Here is a 13,082-nt window from a genome sequence, read left to right as displayed (position 1 = left end):
TGTGTAAGGGCGCATTCAGACTGCTGTATAAATCAGACCGAGGTCGGAACACAGTGCACAAACTGGCTGGTGGCTCTCCCGCCCCGAGCGTGACAGCTTCATGTATTTCTATGCAGCTGTCATACTTGGGTCGGGAGAACCGCCAGCCAGTCTGTGCAATGTGTTTCGATCTCGGTTTGTTTTTTTTCTCATACAAGAAAAACGAATAACACGCAGATGGTAGAGACGGTCACATGGACTGAAAAAAGGGATGAAATTAAAATATAGCACATGGATAAAAATCAGACTATTTCTTTTTGCATAAAAAAATCTAATGTGGAAACTTTAAAAACTCTCCAGATTCACAAGTGTCTAAAAGACTATGTGCGAACATACTGTATTGATGATTCCTTCTTCTTTTACTGTTACTCAATAAGCTAAAATATATTAATAAAGGACATATGGCAGAACTCAAATTCTTGTATTCATCAACTGTTTTGTTAAGCAGTGTGATTAGTTCATGTCTGGTACAGAAAGGGCAACATTTCAGAATCACTAAAATTATTATTGTTGTTGTTTATTTTTATGGCACCATTGATTCCATGGTGCTGTACATGAGAAGGAGTTACATACAAATCACAAGTCCAAATTACAATGAACAAACTAATAGTGACAGACAGGTAGCTAGGGGAGAGGGCCCTGCCCTTGCGGGCTTACATTCTATAGGATAATGGGGAAGGAGACAGTAGGGTCGGGGGTTTTGACAGCTCTAGTGTTGGTGAAGCGGCGGCTGTGGTAGTAGCGAGGTGGCAGAGGCACCATTGCAGGCTGCAAGCTGTTCTGAAGAGATGGGTTAAAATGTATCTAAGATTAATATAGCAAGGTGTTTTTTACTGTGCTTGCCTTAAAGGGCATCTATCAGTAGGATCAACCCTCCTAAGCCATCTGTATGGGCATGTAGGTCATAGGATGCTGAATAAAATGACACCTTGATATCTTAAATCCAATGTTTTACTCCAGAGAAATCCACATTTTTCTTATATGTAAATCAGCGGTTTAGAACCGGACACTGATCTAAATGAGACTCCACCTCCAGACCTTATTTTACATGAAAGGGGGAGTTACCAGTGTGAGACGTGTAGCTAACACAATACAGTGGAACTGAACTTTGTCTCATACAAACACGTTAGCAGCTGCAGCTCTCACAGCTCTGCTGTATTGCAACAATATTGTAACCCTGTCTGCCTGTGAGATGGAAGCTGAGAGGAGCCTGCAGATGTGTCAGGTATAATCACACACAGCTCTGCAGTGAGATCAGGAGAGCAGAGAGCGGCCATCATATGTCACACAGGTAATGCCACCTTTTATATAAAATGATCTCTGGAGGCAGATTGTCGGGTATTCTCATGTAGATCAGTGTCTGGCCCATAAATCTTAACAACTCAATGACATATTAAGAAAAATGTGGATATCTCTGGAATAAGACATAAGATCGCAGATACCAAGGTATTATCATTTTATTCCGCTTCCTTTTACCTACATGCCCATATACATAGCTTAGGAGGGTTGATCCTACTGACAGATTCCATTTAAAGGGAATCTGTCACCAAGTTTTTGCCACCTAATTTGAGAGTAGCATAATGTAGAGAAAGTGTCCCTGATTCAAGCAGTCTCATTTACTGGGCTGCTTGCTGTAGTTTAGATACAATTACATTTATCAGTAAGAGATTATCGCTAAAGGACAAGTACACTTGCTGTCCTTTACTTTCTCATATTCATGAGCTGTGTATAACCCCACCCCCACCACTGATTGGCAGCTTTCTGCCTTTGCACAGTGTACACAGAAAGCTGCCAATCAGTTGGAGGGCGGGGTTATACACAGCTCAGCATTCAGAAAATCTACAGCGGATAAAACTGTGATTTTATCAAAAGTGCAGCAAACAGCCCAGTAAGTGACACATCTCTGGAATCAGAGTCTCTGCCTCAACATTATGCTGCTCTCAGATGGGGTCGCAAAACCCTGATGACAGATTCCCCTTAAATGCAGGTTTTCAAGATGTACTTTACATTTTATTTCTTTGCATAATTTTTTTTTTATATTACTGTGCTGTACAGTAGAAGTTGCCAAAATGATAGATAATCAGAGCTACAGAAATAAATGTCTGTACATGATTTTGATTAGTTAGATATGTGTTAAAGTAGAACTGTGTGGGCACATACTGACCAAATTGTTCCAGGTATTACGTTGTTGCATGTGAGTTTCATACAGTATTTAAAGCTCTTTTGTGTATAACTGTTTGTCATCACAGAGGATACAATTCCAAAGAAAGTCGTCTGCCATTTCAACGGGAAGACCTATGCAGACGAAGAGAGATGGGACATCGACAGCTGCACACACTGCTACTGTTTGCAAGGACAGACCCTCTGCTCCACAGTCAGCTGCCCACCATTGCCCTGTGTAGAGCCAATAAACGTGGAAGGGAGCTGCTGTCCCATGTGTCCAGGTAACAATATCTGCCTGTTGCATCCTTTTTAAGAAGGCTGATTTTGTGTCCAGTAGGAGTTTGGTTCCTGGGGACTTTCAAGGATAATTTTACATACTGTATATACACACACACATAAAAAAGCCGCATAAAAGGTAAATTATCTTTGTGAATTAATTAAAAGTAATTGCATTACGTATTGCGTATGAAGTTACAGCCTTTATTATAGTCCGGAGCTGCAACCCTCCTGCATTTTTAAATAGGCAACTGTTGGATGTGGGGATCAAGTTTTCTAATTTATCACAATTTAAAATGATTTGCTGGTATACATAAAAAGTAGATAGTAAGGTAAATTTCTCCACATTTAGTTGGAAAAATAGCACATCATGCAGGGCTACTCTTCACGTAAAAATAATGGCCACATAAAAAAAATGGAAATTTTTATTATTATGGTGACCTTACTCTGCGCAATACTTGCCAGTCGGTGGTTATTTAAAGCACCTCTCTGACTTTTGTTTCACCACTGGAGTGGTATCACTAATGCCTGTAGTAAAATACTTAGCACCTGCCATCTTCTGCTCTTCCCAGCACCGCTCCAATCCCTTCCCACCTTTTTGTGATTGCAGCCCCTGACTGACCAGAAGTCAGAGGAAACGGTCACAAGCGTTCAGTGTAAGTCTATGAGACCTGCGTTCTGGCCTCGTTCTGGCTCTCATAGACTTACATCGAATTGTGACTTCCGGATCTCCCACCAAACACTGGAGCAATCCGGCAGGTCACAACCTGCAGAAGACAACCAGAGCAGTGCCAAGAACAGATGAAGACAGCAGACGGTAATTATTTACTACGGAAAGGGAACATGTGTTAGTGATAACACTCCGGCAGTGGAATAAAGCACAACTATGACTTTTTTTTAATAGCCTATTTATGCAGGCTGACCACTCATTAGATACAGACTGAACAAACTGTAATAGATCGTTCATGGCTTATAACCTGCCATTGTTCTCGGCAGCACAGCTCCTGTTTACACAGGACGATGCACTGTTGAGAACAATGATCTTTTGTGCAAACTAAAAGATCATTTTACCCGACAAAATAAGCGTTTTGCTTGTTTTTAAAAATACATTTCTACTATATGTTTTATCTTTTCTGTTAGTGTAACATAACCATTAACTTATTGTATTTGCCCACCTGAACCCACTGCAGCCATGGTAAGTCTCTATTGTAGACTAGGATTGGACTGGTAGATAATATTTTATTTTAGAACTATCAATAAAGCTTATACTGCTTTTCTTTTTTAGTCTTTCCCTATAGACTTGTACACTTAAATTTCATTTTCCAAGTTACCATCAGCGCATAAGTGTAGGTGTGCACAGATAAAAATGAATCACAAAGTGGCTCTATCTGCTGGCTCATACGGGTGGGCTTCTTTCTAACGTCCAAGTCCCCTATTTGGGCAAATAAACCTGGGATCTCGTCATGAGACAATCACTTTGCTCATAGCTAGAATGGCAGGGTTGCATTTTAAAAAGCAAAGTGGGTGCATAAATAGAGTTTGTGTTTTGCAGAAATGTATATTCCTGAACCCACCAACATCCCTATTGAGAAGACAAATCACCGAGGAAGAAACGAACATGACTTTATGCATTGGCCAACACCAAGTGAGAATGACATTCACCACCATAGAGGTGAGGGCCTCATACAGTTTCTCAGGGGCTTTCAGGTCACCAGTTATTTATGACGTATAGCCCATATGCAGCAGAATCTATTGTATGTACAGACAACGTAAGTATTCCTTTTTTCATGTGTTGAAATTTGACAACCAGAATCGTTATTCAAGGACCTTTGCTGTGTATTAAAAACGTGACCTTAAGACCTTAAGTCTGTGCTCGAAATACCTCTGTCCAGACACGTCTTCAGATCCCAGTTACCATCCCCAGGTGTTGGGTAAAGAAATTGCAGAATGTGGCCCTTTTGGTTTAGGGTTCTGTTTGGGTCCTATCACAATGCAATATGCACTAACTTACATTGGTATAATTGGTAGAAGTTTAGCTAACCCTATTAGTATTACTGTGTGCAGTTGATCCAGAGTAAAGGCTCGCTAGGGGACATCATGATGAAATAACTCTATGTAAAATTGCCTCATATCAAACATATACCATTATAGCAGCCTGAAATAGAAGCAAGTAGACCTGCCATATTAGTGTGCCCAATTCTTGGCCTTGTGTTACTGTTCTTTACAGGGAAACCTGCCCAGGAGCACAGCTGTCTCTTGGGAACTTGCTGTCTTCTGGGTAAATGGTTTATTGCGGCTATCCTATTTTGAACTGCATATATATTCATATGTAGTTTGGCACATAAACCCAAATCAGTGTGTATTAGGAATAAAATAAAGATTTTACAATAACTCAGTGACGGCTGTACAGAACAACATAATCCAGCTTCTATGAGTACGTGGCGACCTCTATACCCTTTTAATATTGTCGGTGGGTGACATATTGATGCTTCTCCTAAGTAATCATCTTCTTACAATTTATTCTTTTAGAACTGGGTCATCTTAAAGTGAACTACAGGGAAGGAGACCGGCCTCAGCCAAGCGAGGACAACTCTCTGCACTCAGTTGCATGGGTAGCAATCCCAATATTGACAGCTTTGATTATTATCATAGTCCTTCTTCTTATCAATAAGAAAAAGCAATGGATTCCAGTACCCTGCTACCAGACGCCTACAAAGGTACAATGTTCTTATGTATTTTAGATACATGTCATATATTGTACACTATTTCTGCTATTTACTAAACTTTTTTTTTCGTGCTTTACATTTATACAATACATAGGAATAATATAGGACATTGTAATCATGACAGAGCTGTAGTGTGTTCTTGAAAGCATTAGATGTCCATCAAAAATGGTACGACATAGCAAAGAATGGGTCTTTCAATGTCCCAAATTCTCCAGAATGATAACCACTCAGACAGAGGCTCTCAGTCTGCCATAATGTGACACACGGTTGAGGTCTCCATGAGACTAGCCCTTTAATTACAGTTAATCATCCTATCCGTAGTATAATAGAAATAAACTCTCAATGCATTGATTTTCCATGAAGCTTATGCTTACCCACCACGGCTCATTTTAACGAAAAAACCCATGAGACAGATGCTAATTGCCCCATATTAGGGGAAAAATTCCTTCCCGTCAATCATGCTTGTCCCCTGGATCAGTATCCCATCACAGAATGTAGTACCTATAAATTGTATTATGTTTTTCATGAAAGGCATCCAGGACCTCTTTGTTCAAAAATTTTTAGTTAAATATCTTATAAAAATCTCTGAGGTCTCCTGGTTCTGCCACTCTTTTCCTTTTTCCGCTGCATCACTCTATTGCAGACATGTTCACATTTGTTTCTTCTGGAGCACAGTATGTGAAATCTCTACTTTGCAGCCCAGCTGCGCATTTCTTTAGAGTCTTCTCTGGGGGTGGGCCCTATCACCTCTCCCTCTCAGACCCTGCCAATCACAGCTGAACTAGCAGCCTGTCAGTCTCAGATTCTACTCAGCTGTGATTGGCAGCATCTGGCAGGGAGGGGTGAAAGCTCACGCCCACAGAGAAGACTATGAAAAAATGCCCAGTTGGACTGCAAAGCAGAGATTTCACATAGTGTGCTCCAAAACGAATGTGAATATCCATGCAATGGAGTGACTCATTGCAAAACAGTAAAGAGTGGTAGAATCAGTGGAGATTGGGTATTTCTATAAGGTATTTAACTCAACTTTTTTGAGCAAGTGATGACTGGTTCTTCATAAATTCATTTAATTTTCTATCGCCGGCTTTAAAAAAGCCAAGTGTCTATCATTAAATGCAAGGCCAGACGCGTGATTACATTGTACAACACAGGTTTATAGAGAAGTGTATATCTCCTTTTGCCTTGTGGAAGAGGAGTAGGTTAAAGCAGTCGAGTAGAAACCTAATATCGTGAATATTTGAATTTCGGCCCAAGGCAATACTGCTTCTCGCTTTGCATGTCTGCTCACACTGTCACATTCAGAACATTCCACAGGGGAACACAAGATTTAGGTGTTTCAAGGGAATGTTAGCATTTTTACTGTGTTCTTAACCCATTCCACGCATGAACAGATAAAAATATGTTCGGCAGCAATACCTATTGTTATACAGTATGCAGATTACATGTACATACTATTTTTATTTTTTTGCCTAGAAATAATGTCACCATAAGGGTCTTTCTGAGCCATGGCTAGGCTCTGAAAGTCTGCTGCCCTAGATCTGTATTGACAATAATAGTCAGAACAGAGTGGATTGTTGGCGACCCAGGTTCCATGAACATGCTCCATGACTCCCCTTATGGTGCATTCACACCACATTTTGCAGTGTCTTTTGGAGATATTTTTCAAAGAAATTTTTGACATATGACTCTTACAAATCCCTGTGTAGACATACAGGTGCATCTCACAAAATTGGAATATCATCAAAAACTTAATTTATTTCAGTTCTTCAATACAAAAAGTGAAACTCATATATTATATAGAGTCATTACAAACAGAGTGATCTATTTCAAGTGTTTATTTCTGTTAATGTTGATGGTTATCGCTTACAGCCAATTAAAACACAAAAGTCATTATCTCAGCAAACTAAAATAATTAACAAAAAAACACCTGCAAAGGCTTTCTAAGCTTTTAAAAAGGTCCCTTAGTCTGTTTCAGTAGGCTCCACAATCATGGGGAAGACTGCTGACTTAACAGATGTCCAGAAGGCAGTCATTGACACACTCCACAAGGTCCAAAATTAAAAACTTTCCAGTTTAAACAACTTTTTCTCACTATTCAAACTTGCACCATAGATCTCCCTTACACCCTCTTCCATCTTTTCTTCTTGGAGATCTTGTCTTCTGCTCCCCATACATGATCACTCTCTTCCTCCTTGATAAAGTTTAGCCTATTGAATTGGCCTAATTGTTAAGGCCCCCATAAACATTAGACTAATGTAGGCCGAACGGGCCGATATCGATGGGTTAGGCCTACAGTCTTATGTGTATGGGAGTGCTGGCCTACTGATGATCAAGAGAGATGTTGATCACGCATGTCTGATTTTGGACTGTCAATCACATTGTTCTCTTGAAGATAAGCCGCTCCTCGGCTGAATTCGCTCTCCTCCATTGGAGATTGAGATGATTGTTGGTGGAACGATCGGCTGAAACATCATATGGCCACGGTCATCTAATGTGTATGGCCCGCTTTATAACTGTGGCCTTAGAATAACTTTCAGAATTTTTATCTCAAAGTGCTGCATGTTACTGCTGCGTAACCAGTGAGAAACGTGTACAAATGTTAAATGTGAACTTTTCTATGTCCAACAGCCGACCTGTCTGAACAACCAGTTGGTGTATGTGGACTGCAAGAAAGGGACTAAGGTACAAGTGGACAGCTCGCAACGGATGCTAAGAATGGCTGACCCAGACTCTAGATACAGTGGCTTCTACAGTATGCAAAAACAGAACAACCTCCAGGCAGATAATTTCTATCAAACTGTGTGAGGAACGCCAAGACTGCTATCACATGGATTTTCCTTTAGAGAAAAGGAAAATAAAACAGACAAGAGGATGGGAAAAAGACTGAAACCTGCTATACAACAAAAAAAACTAGAACCGTGCACTTGCTTATTGGATTGTGTGACATGTACAGTCGAGACCTTATGGAGATGAACTCTGGTCTCCTGCAATGTGCCAAAACAAACATTCCCACTTTCCCTTTGTAACAACTGACCAAGTGTTTTCTTAGAACCAAAGTTTGGAGAACTGGCATATGCGTATCTGCTTGTAACATAGCTGTAGAGATGTTTTCTTTTTTTCAGGTTGGTTGGGGGCGTAGTTTGGGGTACCGACAAAGGAGAGGTCACGAGAGCTTAATCGAAAGCAGGAGGAAGGTGAATATGTGTAGAGGGGCACCAGATTTCGTCTCACAGAGTTACACCAGTGGTAACACACCAGTGAGAATGGCAGTGCCCTTGCCCCATTCAAAGACATTGACTTCTCCTGCATCTCAGAATCTATACCACAAGAAAACAATGCTGAAAATGGAGTGATCTTTACAAATTTTGCTACAGGTTGTCGTACACAAAGGATGCTATGTACAAATCACAGCCATGTTCAAGCTGCAAATAATTCTTTTTCTAAGCTGATCTCTCTTCACATGAACAATACATACAATGATGTTATACACATGCAAAAAGCAGATGATAGCTGCAGTAAGGTAGACATGGTGGGTAAGGTTCTAGAACAATAGAAATGTGCTGCTTTTTTATATATCTCAATTTTATTTTGTTTTTTTAGTGATTGGCCAGTTGGATTAAGGTAAAATGACTGAGGGCTTAGTAGGTGTTTTTTCATATATAAATATATATCTATATCTGAGCACTGGATTTTTATTTTTTATTTCTTCTGAGAGCAGTATTTAAGTAGAACATTTTAAGAACTTCACCAAATACTGTTCTAATATTTCTTTTATAACGGGGTGTTGTTGTTGAATCTATTTTTTTTTTTGTGCGTGCGTGTGTGAACATATGTGTGTGACTTTTGTTGCATTTTTTTTTTTGCGCTACCAAGAGAAGGATTGAAATTGTTATTAACTTTTGCTGATGTTGGAGAGGCAATTTAAAGAATTGAAGGCCATCGGCATCAGCTCGCTGGAAATAAAAAAATAACTTGTGCTTCAAACAAGTTGAGATGGGGCGAGGGGAGGGAGCAGAGGATTTTTTTCGATTCCATTTATTTTCATTTTTATCTTCATTATTTTTGTTTGATTTTTTTTAAGTTACTGATTAGAATACTGCTACCCTATTTTTGGAGTTGCTTCATTTTATAGTATTCAAGCACCTTTTTTTCAAAGCTGAGTTAAAAATAAAAAAAAAGTTACAAAAAAAGTAAGATAAAAGGAGATCATGCTTCTTCAAACTTAAGCATTATAGGAATATTTATGTAAATGTATATTATGCTGAAATGACAAAGTATTTGTATATATATATATATATATATATATAAAATATATATATATAATTTTATATGTTTTTTTTTTCATGTTGAATGTATTTTTAACCAAGAAAGAGAAATTTACCCGTAAAAGATACATTAAAAACCAGCATTCCATACCAATGCTTAACTGCTTGTCAGTTCAGAAAAGGATGCAGGCATTTTTTTATTCTACCTACTGTTTTACTTTAATTTTGTGTTTGTGTGTGCTTTTTGTCTCTGTACCAGTTCACGTGTATTTGCGTGAATATGGATTATGTAAAATGTGTGTATCTGTCTGTGTGAAACTAAAAACCAGTGACTTCAGCAATAAGCAAAAGTCCTGCTACTTTGGATATTGAGTTGGGGGGACGGGCCTTTAATTTATTATACAGTATATTCTTCTGTTTTGCTATGTTTTGCTGGACAAGCCCAGGAGCTGGACTTGGTTGTTTGCTATTGTGAGGGTAGAATTCAGTTGAGTCAGATAAGGAAGGAATACATTGCCACAATATCAGAGGAAAAAGACTTTTGGGACGTTTGAAAGGCTTATGCCTTGCTCATGAACATTGGCTCCCCGTATGTTTCTCCTCTCCATATTTTCCCAAATAGGCATAGGTATCACAAGAAGGCAGAGTGACAGAAGGCCTCATTCAGGCATCCATGATTTTTCACTTATGCGAAAAACAGTCTGAGATCCTTTAGTGTTTTGAATCCAATTTTCATCAGTGTTTGGCCATATTGCAAACATATGGTCTCAAAAAAGCACAGACATGTGAACAGCCCCATAGACTATAATGGATTTGTGTTCTATTTGTGAAAAACACGGATAGAACACATCTGTGAAAAACGGATGTCTAAATGAGGGCTTGGTAGCAGTTCTATATCAATTGGTAAAAACAACCCTAAATTGCTCCCCTGCCTTCATGAGGGCAATGATGAAATGTGGCCATTGCCTTGGGATATTTTCTATTCCCAAAACAAAAAAATAATCCAACATACACATTGGTGGAATCATCCTACTAGCACCTGACGTTTCCTCAGATGTTGAGCTTCACTATTACGAGGAAATACCAGATGAAATGTAAATTAGAGATCCCACGTGTGGCCAAAGCACAACTGTAACTGATTGTACACACGGTAATGTGTGGATGCAATGTGTATTAGTAGATTAGAGGCTGTTAAGGTTTGATATATTTTACAATATAAATGCAGAAAATACATAGTCATGAAAATCAAGAGACACCACATGTAAAGTCATAGAATCTGCAAAAATAATATCTAATCTGGTATTCCTACTTGGCAGAAACAACCTCCAGCAGAAATGTCATAATTGTCTACCAGGCTTTGACATTGTCTTGGGAGAGTTATTTTTTTACCATTTTAAAAAACTGTGCCATTTCTCAGTGGATTTTTAGATTTTTTATGTTCATGTCCATATTACAATGTCCACTGTTTGCTGAAGTATAATCATTTGACAGATGGTTCCACAGATTCCTCAATGAAGTATGTTCTATAATGATGAGTTGTCCACTACCTAAATGTTGGTATCAGGTTCTTCACCCAACATTTCTTCTACTAACTGCATCTTTGCCTGTTCAGACCACCTTTTTTACTAGGGTGTTTAAAAGAAACTTTAGTCTTTGGTCCTAATATTCTTTTTGGATGGCAAAGGTTTCCTCCTCGTCTACCTCCCATGTAAATTTTATTTGTGTGGTCTATTTCTAGTCATAGACTAGTGCACTAAGGATCATAGAGACTTCTTTCAGATCAGCCCCACACCGAATGGCCACCTGGTTTATAGCAAATTGATTTTATAGTTAAGGGTTGCAGGTAAAACTGCTATTTAACTGAAAAATTACGTACAACCCCTAGCAAAAATTATGGAATCACCGGGCTCGGAGGATGTTCATTCAGTTGTCTAATGTTGTTGAAAAAAAGCAGATCACAGACATGGCACAAAACTAAAGTCATTTCAAATGGCAACTTTATGGCTTTAAGAAACACTAAAAGAAATCAAGATTAAAAATGTCGTACTCAGTAAGGGTTATTTTTTTCAGACCAAGCCAAGGGAAAAAATTATGGAATCACTCAATTCTGAGGAAAAAATTATGGAATCATGAAAAGCAAACACACAAAAGAACACTCCAAAACATCACTAGTATTATGTTGCACCACCTCTGGCTTTAATAACAGCTTGCAATCTCTGAGGCATGGACTTAATGAGTGACAAACAGTACTCTTCGTCAATCTGGCTCCAACTTTCTCTGATTGCTGTTGCCAGATCAGCTTTGCAGGTTGGAGCTTGTCATGGACCATTTTCTTCAACTTCCACCACAGATTTTCAATTGGATTGAGATCCGGACTATTTGCAGGCCATGACATTGACCTTACGTGTCTTCTCTCAAGGAATATTTTCACAGTTTTTGCTCTATGGCAGGATGCATTATCATCTTGAAAAATTATGTCATCATCCCCTTTCAATTGATGGGATAAGAAAACTGTCCAAAATATCAATGTAAACTTGGGCATTTATTGAAGATGTAATGACAGCCATCTCCCCAGTGCCTTTACCTGACATGCAGCCCCATATCATCAATGACTGTGGAAATTTGCATGTTCTCTTCATGCGGTCATCTTTATAAATCTCATTGGAACGGCACCAAACAAAAGTTCCAGTATCATCACCTTGCCAATTGCAAATTCGCGATTCATCACTGAATATGACTTTCATCCAGTCATCCACAGTCCACGATTGCTTTTCCTTAGCCCATTGTAACCTTGTTTTTTTCTGTTTAGGTGTTAATGATGGCTTATGTTTAGCTTTTCTGTATGTAAATCCCATTTCCTTTAGGCAGTTTCTTACAGTTCGGTCACAGACATTGACTCCAGTTTCCTCCCATTCGTTCCTCATTTGTTTTGTTGTGCATTTCCTGTTTTGGAGACATGTTACTTTAAGTTTCGGGTCTTGACGCCTTGATGTCTTCCTTGGTCTACCACTATGTTTGCCTTTAACAACCTTCCCATGTTGTTTGTATTTGGTCCAGATTTTAGACACAGCTGACTGTGAACAACTAACATCTTTTGCAACATTGCGTGATTTACCTTCTTTTAAGAGTTTGATAATCCTCTCCTTTGTTTCAATTGACATCTCTCGTGTTGGAGCCATGATTCATGTCAGTCCACTTGGTGCAACAGCTCTCCAAGGTGTGATCACTCATTTTTAGATGCAGACTAACGAGTAGATCTAATTTGATGCTGGTGTTAGTTTTGGAAATTAAAATTTACAGGGTGATTCCATAATTTTTTCCTCAGAATTGAGTGATTCCATAATTTTTTTTCCCGCTGCTTGGTCTGAAAAAAATTACCCTTAGTGAGTACCACATTTTTAATCTTGATTTCTTTTAGGGTTTCTTAAAGCCATAAAGTTGCCATTTGAAATGACTTTAGTTTTGTGCCATGTCTGTGATCCGCTTTTTTTCAACAACATTAAACAACTGAATGAACATCCTCCGAGCCCGGTGATTCCATAATTTTTGCCAGGGGTTGTAATTGGTGGCTACTCTGTTTGCTCTTACACTCAAGATCCCCCACATACATTAG

General features: G+C 38.9%; 1 protein-coding gene across 1 annotated transcript in view; it reads left to right on the top strand.

The window, feature by feature from the left end:
* The window catches only part of CRIM1 (cysteine rich transmembrane BMP regulator 1), an 869,940-nt gene extending 858,532 nt beyond the window's left edge, over window positions 1–11,408 (top strand). The window contains exons 14-17 of the mRNA XM_073672628.1: window positions 2,289–2,483; window positions 4,031–4,150; window positions 5,008–5,195; window positions 7,833–11,408. Of these exons, the coding sequence (XP_073528729.1) occupies window positions 2,289–2,483; window positions 4,031–4,150; window positions 5,008–5,195; window positions 7,833–8,009 (680 nt within the window). The 3' untranslated portion in view covers window positions 8,010–11,408. The remainder of the gene's footprint in view (window positions 1–2,288; window positions 2,484–4,030; window positions 4,151–5,007; window positions 5,196–7,832) is intronic.
* The last annotated feature ends 1,674 nt before the right edge of the window (window positions 11,409–13,082 follow it).

This window comes from Phyllobates terribilis, unplaced genomic scaffold (assembly GCF_046119375.1).
Source record: "Phyllobates terribilis strain yellow unplaced genomic scaffold, ASM4611937v1 Scaffold_3__8_contigs__length_932513732, whole genome shotgun sequence".
NCBI classification, from domain to species: Eukaryota; Metazoa; Chordata; class Amphibia; order Anura; family Dendrobatidae; genus Phyllobates; species Phyllobates terribilis.
Note: the sequence above shows the minus strand (reverse complement) of the source record. Positions and strands in the feature narration are given on the sequence as shown.